Consider the following 12,091-nt stretch of genomic DNA (forward strand, 5'->3'; position numbering starts at 1 on the left):
AGTATTAATATAAATAAAAGCTATCTTTCTTCCTAGAAAGCCTATAGTATTAAATTTAAGATATATATAATTACTATTAATTTTATAGACTTATAGTTAATAATAAATATATATAAATAGCTCCTTTATAAATATAAATATATTATAAAGCTAGGGTATAAAAGGCACTTTTATAAATATAAATATATTATAGAATTAAAATATAACTTCCTATATAGCTAGTATATTAAAATAACTTAATTTTAAATATTAATAAAGTTTATTATAAAATAAAAAGTTTTTATAATAATAAATATAGTACTTAGATTTTATAAGTTTTTATTTATTTACTAACTATATAAAAGTAATATAAGATTTAGTAGCTTTATATTTTTAAAGTATAGCCTAGCTTAAAAAGACTTAATAATAGATATTATAAAGGAACTTTTATAAGATGTTTTTTAGTATTATATTACTTATTATATAATTAAAGTAAGCTTATTAAAAGGATATTAAGTAAAAGGAGTAAATGCTTTTACTATTATTATTAGTATTAGATTTATTTAGCTTAAATTTATTTTCCTTTTTTTCTATAGTAAGATACTTTTACTTAAAATAAACCTTTTTTTCTTTTTTAATATTTTAATAAATATAATTATTATTATAAAAATAAGTATAATAATCCTAATTACTACTATAATAATAATTATCCTATTTCTTATTATCTTTACTATCTTTTATATATAGTTATAATAGCTAGTTATTATAATATAAGTTACTTTACTTTAATTAATTATAGTAGTTTAATTATTATAAGCTAGGATACTTATTATAAAAGTATTAATTAAGTTAACTATTTCTATCTTTACTTAAGTATTTATTAAATTTATATTAACTTTTATTCCTTTTATTAAAATTAAAGTAATAATAAAGGTATTTAATTATAGTTTAAAGTTACTTATACTATTTAATAAATAATATTAGTAATATTATAAGCTTAAGGTATTTAAAAAAATACTAAATCTTAATATTAATTTAGTTAAATAGTATAATTATAATAATATAATCCTTATTATATTTAATTTACTTAGCTAGCCTTGCCTTTTACTAGGCTTATTAAGTAAATATAATACTATATTAAGTAAGTCTAGGAGTATATTAAGTTTAATAGAAATTATTAAAGATCTTTATATTAAGATACTTAAATTATTTAGTAAGCTTTTAACTAAATTTAGTAATAAAAAGATTTAAAAGTTAATTATAATTAGCCTTATTTAACTTAGATATTAACTAGGTATTTGCCTTTCTTATAAGTATCTTAATATAATACTTTATAAAAATAAACTTACTAAAATATTTAAATATAAAAAGATATTTATAAAATATAAAGATATTAATATAAATAGTCTTGCTTATACTTATTATAATAAGACTTTAATAGTCTTTATTATCTAGATTATTAAGATTAAAGATATTAAAAGTGTTTTTTTAGATTTTCTTACTGCTATTACTAATAGTTAATTATATAGTATTTATAGTAATTTTATATTATTATTATATAATACTATTATTATTAGATTTTTCTAAAAAGTTATCTTAAAGTACTAGCAGTCTAGCTACTTAGATTTCTAAAGCAGGTCCTGTACTTAAGTAATATACTATAATTAGCTTAGCCTGATTTTATTAATTAAATTTATAGTACTTATATCTTTTCTATACTTCCTTTTATTACTAGGGAAAATACTTAAGATATAAGACTTTTATATAAAGATACTTTAAGATTTTATTTATAATTAAAAATTAAAAAAGCTAATAAAATAGTATTAATTATATAATATTAATTATATTACTATTTTAAATAGTAAGTATATTAAGAGCTTTAATAAAATAATACTTTTTTATTATTTAATAAAAATGCGTTTTTTAAGTAAAAATAGACTTATTTTATTTAATTTAATATATAATATTATTTTTTTATTTTTTTAGATTATAAAGAATAAAGTAATATTTACTTAGTTAATATATATACTATATTAAAAAATCTAATTTATTATCTTTAGACTTATTATTATATTATAGTTAAAGATTAAAGCAATTAATAAAATACTAAGGAATAAAATATTAAGGAAAATTAATATATTAATTATTATTAGGATTACTATAGTACTTATCCTATTACTGCTAATAAAGAGGATTTAATTAATTATTATATTATTACTTTAAGAAATTATCTTACTTATTTTTATAGTTAGATTATACTATTATAATAAAAATATAGTTATAATAGCTTTAATTCTAATATTAGTATATAAGTATATAAAAAAGTAGTAATAAAATAATATATTAATTAAAGTAATATAATAGCTAATTAAAAGGTAGTATAATAGCTAATTTAAAAGGTATATAATCTATAGTTATATTAATTACTTTAAGTAATATAAAGATATAAAGTACTTTAGTATTAATTTAATAAAATAGTAGCTTTTCCCTATTTAATAATTATAAAAAGTAGCTACCTTATACTAAAGATTATATTACTTACTTAAACTATTTTACTCTTTTAGTTTTAGTTTTATTTTAAGGTATTACTTAAAGGGTTTTACTTATAAATATTAAATAGTTTAATAGATTTATTTTACTTAAAGTTTCTTAAGAAATATCTATAATTAAGTAATATTCTTTAAGTAAATATAATTAAAAGACTTTTTTTTATAGTTATTAGTAAGGATTATAAAGTAAAATAAATAAAAGTAAGGTTATTATAAAAATATAAGTAATTTTATAAAAGAATATATAAATAAAGGTAATTATAATTTATATATATTAGTAATTATATAAGGTAAAGTATACTTTTTTAAGTAAATACTAAAAAAGCTAAAAGTTATAGGTTTAAATCTTATAAAAAAAAGTAAAAATACTAAAAATATATATAACTACTATATAAAGGCAGGGATCTAGAATTAAGGATTAAAGGCATATATATATATAATATAATAACTTTTTAATTAATATTTCTTAAAAGATTAAATAATTAATAAATTTAAGTATAATTTATATTATTAAAAATGCTTTTAATAGTATTTATATAATAATAGTAATTAAAGTTAATTAAAGTTAGCTAATAATACTAAAAGTAATAATAACTTTCTATAGGCTTAAAAGTTATTAAATAGTAATTATAGTACTAATTATAAATAGTTAAGTACTATAGATCTTTTATAATTACTACTATTTAATACTAAATTATAAGTATATATACTTATAAAGGTATTTAGAAAGGTTATATAAGTTAATTTTAAGAGTAGGCCTTAATATTATAAGATAAATACTAAGACCTGGATTAACTATAACCTGCTATTTAGGGAGGGCTATGATTATTATATATTAAGGGATAATATTAAGGATTTATTATAATTTCTTTACTGCTGCTATAGTATATAGACCTGTAGTCTTATAGTAGGTTCTAAAAGGACTATATATAATAATTAGTTATATAATAAACTTTATCTTATCTCTACTTAATAAGGATAGCTAGAAAGTATATAAAATTATAAAGAAAGAGAAACTGAAATTCCAGCATATAATAGAACTTGGAAGCCTTTACTAGATCATGCAGGTGTCATGACTTATAGGTCTCCTTGTTATTACAGCCTCAGGTAAGGTTGCAAGACCTGTCCAATAACTTTCTTAAGCAAGCAGCTCGGCCATATTAGCAATAAGAAATAGAGAGACTTGCCGCGAGTCAGTGTATATAAGATCACTGACTGTGCGGATTTAACTTTTTACTTATAGGAACTTGTAATACGAACTCATTATATGCCTACGTAAGTTATTTAAAGTATTTCTATTATCTCCTGACTTGTCTTTAAGTTAAAAGAAAGGGTCTTGCTATTAAGCCAAAACCTAACTTATAAATAGATATATAGACTAGGTTCTCTTTACTAGAATAAGCTCTTAGCTATAAGCCTTAACTATAAATAATACTTCTAGCCTATAATTTAGATATTAATACTATAATAATTAACTAATAGTTATAGTATAAAGCTAATATAATATAAACTTAAATAATAACTTTTTAATTAGCTTTAAAAGTATATAAAAGTACTTTTAATCTTTTAATTAAAAAAAGTTAATTTAATATTATATATACTTTAAATCTTTAAAATAATAGCTTTAATAAGATTAATTTTTTATTAATAATATTTTAATTAAATTTATATTTATAATTATATTAATAAAGCTATAATTATATTTTAGGCTATATTAATATATAAAAATAACTTTAAAAAATATAATAATTTTAAAAAATTAAAACTATATTATAAGGCTATTATAGCTTTAATTTTTATATAAGATTTTAATTAATTTAATAATAAATTCTTTATTTAGCTAGCTTTTTTTAATTATAAAACTATTATTTATATAATAATTTAATTTCCTTTAAATATTATTAATATTATTTAATAAAAGAAAATAATATTATTTTCTTTTAAAAAACTTAAAAAATAAAAAAAAAATTAAAAAAAGTTAAAAAGTTATTTTAAAAAAATTATATTTAAATTATATTTATATTTAATATATAAATAGTAATTTATTTTAAGGATTTTCTAAGTATAATATATAGCTATTAAAATTATTAAGAAATATTAATATATAAAAAAAGCTTAACTTAAAAAAAGTTTTATAATAATATATATATTAGTATTATTAAAGAAAAGGTTTAAGGTAATTAAAAGGTAATAATAGTATTAAGTTTATAAGTTAGTTATAAAGTTAAAAAATATACTTTAAGTTTAATATAATAAGTAGATATATAGACTACTATAGCCCTGGTGACTAATTGTTAATGTCTACAAGACTCTTAATTTTGCATGCTGTCCCTCAACGCTCTCTATATCACCGAGAACAGTATATCCTCCTTCTAATGTTGACCTGGGTCAAGGAGACAGGCCGTCTTCAGTACCTGATGCGCCAGATCTGTTCATATGTGCACTACGAGATTTTAACGCAGATAATTTATACAAATGCCAGTTCTAAACCTTCGATACGGCCCTTCCTAGTAGCTCTGTAACATTTCGCTGGAAGTGTCTCTGCATCTCGTACTCGCTCATGGATTTGGTTCGCATGGGAAAATCCAAGCAAGTAACAATACATTGTGCAAAGACGCGGCCAACCTGGTGCGAGAGAGATTTGCCGCATTTTCCAATTAGAGCCTTGACAACATCTGAAGGGACCAGGGGCTTAGTTTCTAAGAAGGACTTGAGCATCGAGGTAGCTTCTTCCCACTGGGCGATTTCCAACAGCACCACGCCCAGCGAGTACACATCGTGGCCTTTCTCGAATCGGGTTCTTGGCCGAACCCATCGATCGGGGTGTCGGTAGAGGTTATTGTTGAGCGAGTAATCTTCTTCCAGGTATGTTGCCTCGTCGTCGGCACGAGAGTACTCGAACCCAAAGAGCAGGGGCTTGCTGAAGTCGAAGCGGTCGACAAATGGCGAATCTGCATCTTCGTCACTCAATCGGATTCCGGGCTCGGAGCTACTTCTGTGAAGGCAATGTTGTCGCTTCGGATGCTCTTGTGTACCCAACCAACGCGATGGAAGTTCTCAATCGCTGTAGCTACTGCCCAAGTGAGATGAATCCGTTGACCAAGAGGAACAAGTCGATGCATCTTGTACAACTGGAGGAGCGTCACAACCTTGCTTCCAGTCCCAAACATGGGCGGACACCAGAATACTATGCCTATCTCTTTACGGAGCCTGTCACGGAAGAAGCCCGCGCATGGTAGGATATGGAACTCTTTACGCTTTGGGTGGCATAGCAAACCTGTAATCTTACGAGCTTCTTGTAGCGTTTGAGGTTGCGGTTCACCGCTGTTGCCCTCGGATTCCCTGTACTTGTAGGTCTCCATGATGACAAATCGGCCGTCCATACTCCCCATTTTGAAACGACCGGATAGATTGTCTGTGGAGCTGCTTCTTTTCAGGGATTCCAAGATCTTGTCACGGCTTATCTCACGACTATAGCCAGACGGATCTTGGTTCATGATGGCTTTGCGTAAATGAAGAGCAGCATCCACGTCGACAGCAGCCATAATCACAGCATCTGGGGTCTCTTGCGTCGATTCCGGACTTCTGCTACCGACAGTGTCTAGTAGTAGTGGTGTTTCAATAGCAGTACTCAGCGTTGAGACTCTATCATGAATCTCAACTAATGACTGTTGAATGACTTCATTTTCGTCTCTTGTAGTGTAGTCCTTGGCATATTCCTCGGTGGCGGCCATGGTCGTGTTCAGCCTACGGATTCCTTTGACAATCTCGTCTCTAGCAGGCTTAGATAATTGCTCGAAAACAGAGCCCTGTGGAAAGGCTCCATCTTTGAGAGCATCCTGTATGCGACGCGCGCGACTGACGATTGCTTCGATACTGACGGCGGTGACGTTTTTGGGAGGGGCTGTCTTGAGCCATGTTGCAATTTGCAGACCCGTCACGTCATCTGAGAGTGATGCTCGGAAGACTAGGTAGCCAGATGGCTTTTTAACAAAGCCCTCTGTCACAGCTGGAGGCTGGAGAGGCTGGAGAAAGATTTTGGTTGGTGATTTCCTCACAAAGTCATGAAATACCGGGGTTTCTAGTAGGATATTAATACTTGCTTGTGTGCTTATTAACAGATTCCCAGTCTTACCAGTAACTTTCGGGTCCTCTCTCAATTCTGAAGCAAGGTTCTCTGATGGGATTCCGGTACTGGAGTTCTCCTTCGGCGGCCTAATCGGGGCTCTCGTAAGGGACCTCCGTCCCAGAACAGGAGTCTTGGCCCCTTTAGCTGACGCGGCTATCAATTCAAATCGGCCATCACCATCCTTAGAGCCACGCGTGATGAGAGAGGCGTGGCAGCAGTCAAGAATTAGAAGCACATCGCCAGGAGCTGAGAAGAGCAACTGCTGGGTCACATGCCAAGACACTGTTGGTCCACCCAACTCAAAGGCCGCCCACTCAGCCTGTCCCTGCGCGTCGGGACTACAATGGCCAGCGTAGTAAACGATTATGAGAGAATCTTGCGGGAAGGATTGCTCTTCAACGAAGCTGGATATTTCTCTGTTAAGCCTCGCGCGCGAAGGACCCTTGACTGGGATGCGGAAGAAGGCGACGCTGCTGTAGTGGTAGTCCTGCTCGAATAAGGCGCGCAGATCTCGTATCTCGCCGTCAACGTCACCGACGTCGTGATCCTCCCAGGCGATGAGCAGTACATGGACTTGAGCATACGAGCCCTGCAGATTCGAGCCGATGGTGGATTTGAAGGAGTGGACGATGTCGTGGTCAGCCATTGCATGTCATGCGATGCAGTAGAAAGAAATACTGCAACAAAAGGACCGCTCAATTGTTTGTAAATGAGAGAATTTTGATCAGACCAGTGACACATTTGTGGACGGAAAAACTCATTTGTCATGCTGTGTAACACTAGCCGACACGTAAGACGAGCTGCATATGCCGTCGCCTTATTTGGTACTTGGATCAGGCTCTGCTACCCATCGGTCCGTGGTCTTGCGAGTATATAGGTCAGCTCTGTCCGTCAAAGCTGCGCCCCTCAATTCCAATCAATATTCATTTGAGACTTGCATTGATCTATCTCATTGGCCTCAATCATGTCTGGCCACAAAAATGATCGCCAGCGGACTAATCCTGCTTCCGACTCCTTAAGTGATGAAGAGCCTCAGCCAGAAGAGGTAACTAGAGGCCTCTGTGTCTGTCACTTTCAGCTGCTCACTGCTCGCTCAGCCCCGAACCTATCGCTCCCGCGTCGAAGAGTATGCAAACAAACCCGACGTTAGTACCAACAGAGTAATCTCCCTCAACTAGCGAATACTGAATTGATTGATTTACTCCAGTGGCCTCGTCAACCTCTCTACGAAATTAACGAAATCGTTTACGTCAAGGTTCCTGGTGAAAGACAGCCTGCAGGCCCGTATATAATCATCTCGACCAACTTCGAAGCCAGGACGTACGGGCTCAAAAGGCAAGACACTGGCCAGACGCACCCAACAGCGGTGGCGGAAGTTGATCTCCTGGTGCTCGTTTGAGCAGGGAGTTTTTATTCGTCGCTTATGAGGCAGCCAGAGGGGGCGCAGTGGTGCCGCAGTATCCATGCATCCCCCAATTGGAGGAACAGGAGCGCACTTGGTTGAAACACGCAGGAATCACAAAGTTAGGCAACGCCGACAGGGAAATGGGATAAAAGACATTAATCAATACCATTTTTCTTTAGGGCATTTCTGCATGAGCCATCAATTCCAAGTTTTTTTTATAATGATATAAGCTTTCATCCATCGTCCGATTGTGCCCTCTACCAGATACTAGGTACGATAGAACAATGGCAACGCCCAACGGAAGAGCACCCGCGCCCCGCGCTCCGCAGTTTACAAGGAGGCAAGACAGTGAGACCTGCACTCTACCCAACTGCATATGTAGACTTTGCAGCTGACACTGAGTAGCCTCTGGGCCTTTTGTCCCCAGCCAATCTTTTCAAGACAGCCCCCCAAGGAGTATGTATTATTCAGAGACCCCAGGCCGATTCATCGGCATAGTCAAATAATCTAGGATATTCCCTCCATGATCTTTAGTTGATATCCTTTCTTTAGTTGATGAATACCCGCGAGGCTACCCCTCACTATCTGCGTTTCTCAGCGGCGATAGGGAATTCACCATGTTCCGATCCTTCACGCGGCTTCACGCCCGTGTACTGCTTCATAAGCAAGATGAGCTAGCAGAGCTGGAGCAACGACTTGACCAACTCGACCAAAAGGACAGCAAAGTCGATTCGTATCGGCTACTTACGAACAGGCACAGCAGCGGAGATACAGAACGTCGGGCGCTGCTCACTGAGATTGAGAGAAAGTTGAATGAATTCAGTAAGTTGAAAGCTCCAGATTACCAACCTCGATACTTATCTATGTATAAGATAACCTTCTTGAATCATTGCTGGCCCATTTAGAGCGCCCTGAGCCCGACGAGTCGCAGATCAAGAGCGTCAGAAACTGGGTTGATGGCAAGAGGCCAGTTGTCTATTCAGAAACCACTTTTCTCAACGACCGGAGTGACTTGAAACGGGCAAGGCATACGGTGGAGAAAGGTGGTCTTGAAAACCTGCTCACAAGTTATTCCAGCTGGCCTTGTTTACGTAGGATATACGAGGTAGGTAGCCCATATGACATTAGCTCTTTACGCTGCTAAGAAGCCATTAGTTCTTATCACTTCTCGTGAGCTCAACCAGACGATTAGTAGAGCAATACTTACCTACTACTAGGATACATCTGCGAGATCGGACGATCCGAAAGTCAAACTCATCAAAGCCTCGAGACTGGTAGCTGTCTCACGTGCCCTGACAACTGTACTGGCTGTTACCACTTTGGTCGTGCCGATCGGAGTTTTATACTCGGTACAGCCTGTCCCGATGCGGCTCTTTATAATTGCGGCCTTTACGTGCATCTTCTCATCAGCGCTCTGCTGGCTGACGTCGTCTAGAAACTACGAAATATTCTCGGCAACGGCGGCATATTGTGCCGTGATGGTTGTATTCGTGGGGAGCTTGCCATAGACTTGTTAACACTATTCAGCTTTATGCAGAATCTGACCATGAGGCAGATAATAGAGTTGCCAGATATCAATCTTATTCATTTTCCGAAGTACTTCAGGCCAGCTTGTCTCAGCTCTCAGGGTAGCCTTCCAGTCGCGCCTTTGTAAATGCTAAAGAACGGTAGTGGTTTCTAACCTCCTTCTGCGTCGTTATCACCTCTGTCTGAACCTTTCCTAGACCTCGGCTCACCTCCTTCACTTCTTTACCGGGGTGCTTCTCTCGTTCAGCTTGCTGAAGCAGTCTGATTACTTCAAACAAGGAATCCTTGAAAACAGTCTCGATACGTTGTGCCTTCTCAACGTAGTCATGACTCCATCTTTCAAGGCCATCTATGTCTTTAAATATACGTGGATGGTCTGTGAAGTGCGGTACCCCGTTCAGGTATACTGTCAACTCCTCGTAGGTTTTGACTGCAAGTTGGAGAGGTGTATGACCCATCGCATTAACCGTATCGACGTCTGCATCGTAGTCTATGAGTGCCTGGGCACCATCTAGGTCTCCATAGTATGCACAGTAGTGAAGGGCCGTCCATCCATTATCGTCACCCTTGTTGATGACTTCCTCGGCGCGTAACTGTGGGCATCTGGAAAGACATGCTCTTACATAGGATGGCCTCTGGGAATGCATTCTCACTGCGTATCCAAGGATGTTCCTAGACTGTCCGGATCGACTTTTCCACCATGCCTTTGACCCGGCGTCAAGTAGCATCCGGAGGGCGTCGATTTGTCCACCTGAGATCGCTGCCTCAAAAGGTTCTCGCCGGTGAAGGTTGGCGCCCCTCTTGATCAACAGATCTAGAACACCCAGTGACCCTCTCTGAGTCGCGAAGTGCATAGCAGTGGCTCCCAAAGTGCTTTCTGCCTCCACATCAATCGCTGGTAACTGGAGCAGAATTTGGGCTATAGGTACGGCATCAAAAACAGCGCAGTAGTGCAGTGCATTTAGGCCACTATCGCCAGCTGTGCACGCGTTGATATCGGAGACCAATGGCAGAAGAATTGGTATCTTCCTCCACGATAGGCGACGGTGAGCACTGTCTATGATAGCCCAGACGACCGCATTGCCATGATTTTTTTCGCATTCTTCTCCAGGCAAGGCTCCCGCTAGAATTAGTTCTTCAAGAACGTATTCCTCCAGATCCATGTTCTTGACCGCCGAGAATAGTGGTGTTTGTTTGAGATTGTCCAAGCCATTGATATCTAGTCCTGCTTGCAACAGGATCTGGATTGTTTCCCGCAGAGCAGCCCGATAAGACTGACCGTGAGCCACATACCGTCCGAAAGGAATCATATTGCATCCAATCATGTGGAACGGAGAATGCGTCCAATGCCAATCTCCCCCATAAGTCTCACTGCCATGGCCGATAAGAAGCTTTACCATGTCGGGGTAGTGACCTGCCACAGCGAGATCAAGCGGGCTTAAGCTTGGAATATGTTCTGTGTAGCCGTCCTCGTGACTTGTTTTCCGCCACTCGTTCCTTTTATTGACATCAGCTCCCAGGTTTAGATATTCTGCAGCAAGCTTTGTGTACCCTGCGATGACCGCCCAGTGGAGTGGATTCCCTCGTAGTTCCATACATCTGTGGGGAAGTAGAACATTTAATTGCCCATGCTCAGCAGCAAGTAGAGATCGTATCACTTTCATACGATCCTCCTTAATTGTCTGTTCTGGACCAGAGACCATGATCTCAAGTAGACTCAGAGCTTCAGCTTGACTGAAGAGAACCAACCAGTGCAAAGCATTCGGCATATTTGAGTCCATATGAGAAAGGTCGTCGCATTGTCGCGCAAGTAGGATCGCGGCGTCGAGATTTCCGTCTCTGCAAGCAGCTGTGAGAGCTTCACATAGCTCCTTAGATTGAAACCGGCCCTTCTTGACTAGAATCTCTAATTTCTTGAATGATTCCACGCTGATGGGACCAAGATTGATGAATTGGTCTGCTTCTTTACTGCCAGCCTCTCTCCAAGCAACACCGTCATGAAAGACGTCGAGGTTTCTGTAAATGATAGGAGATGTTGGGACATCTGTATCCATCTGATCAGGCTTTAAGGCGGCCCTAACAGGATTTAAGATAGCCTGGGCGACCTTGTTGCTTTTGGCTGCTTCCTGGAGATGACTCAGAGCTTCCAAGCTATCTGGCGTAACTCCGTAGCCAACTTGACTCATCATGGCCATCTGCAGATGGGCCTGAGACCTTCTTTCTGGGTCATTCTCTGTCATGGTGGCTTTTTGGATCAGTTTAGCTGCTTCACACTGATTGTACCAGGGAGGCTGTCTGCGTGAAATTGCCTGTGATAACACTTGATCAGCGTGGCTTTCATCATTCTCAAAATCCCTTACTGACTTTGAACATGTCTTCTGACTTGTATTGATATGCTTGAGGCGTCAAAACTAGAAGTTCGCATCTTTTTTGAGCTGGGACCCTGATCAGTTGGCGAGACGGATCGGCTGGTTCGTCTCTAGGGACGACCTGTAGGTTCTT

General features: G+C 36.1%; 2 protein-coding genes across 2 annotated transcripts; both read right to left on the reverse strand.

The window, feature by feature from the left end:
* Window positions 1-5,012: 5,012 nt before the first annotated feature.
* J7337_004993 (uncharacterized protein) lies at window positions 5,013-7,303 on the reverse strand (the record flags this gene model as incomplete). The annotated part of the gene is given in 2 exon segments (XM_044822677.1): window positions 5,013-5,510; window positions 5,522-7,303. 2 exon segments carry the CDS (start codon window positions 7,301-7,303, stop codon window positions 5,013-5,015), a joined length of 2,280 nt encoding a protein of 759 aa, XP_044681168.1.
* A 2,375-nt stretch (window positions 7,304-9,678) lies between these two features.
* On the reverse strand, window positions 9,679-11,829 carry J7337_004994 (uncharacterized protein; the record flags this gene model as incomplete). The annotated part of the gene is made up of 2 exons (XM_044822678.1): window positions 9,679-10,182; window positions 10,243-11,829. The coding sequence occupies 2 exons, from the start codon at window positions 11,827-11,829 to the stop codon at window positions 9,679-9,681; spliced, it is 2,091 nt and encodes a 696-aa protein (XP_044681169.1).
* Between the last annotated feature and the right edge of the window lie 262 nt (window positions 11,830-12,091).

This window comes from Fusarium musae, chromosome 4 (genome assembly GCF_019915245.1).
Source record: "Fusarium musae strain F31 chromosome 4, whole genome shotgun sequence".
NCBI lineage: Eukaryota > Fungi > Ascomycota > Sordariomycetes > Hypocreales > Nectriaceae > Fusarium > Fusarium musae.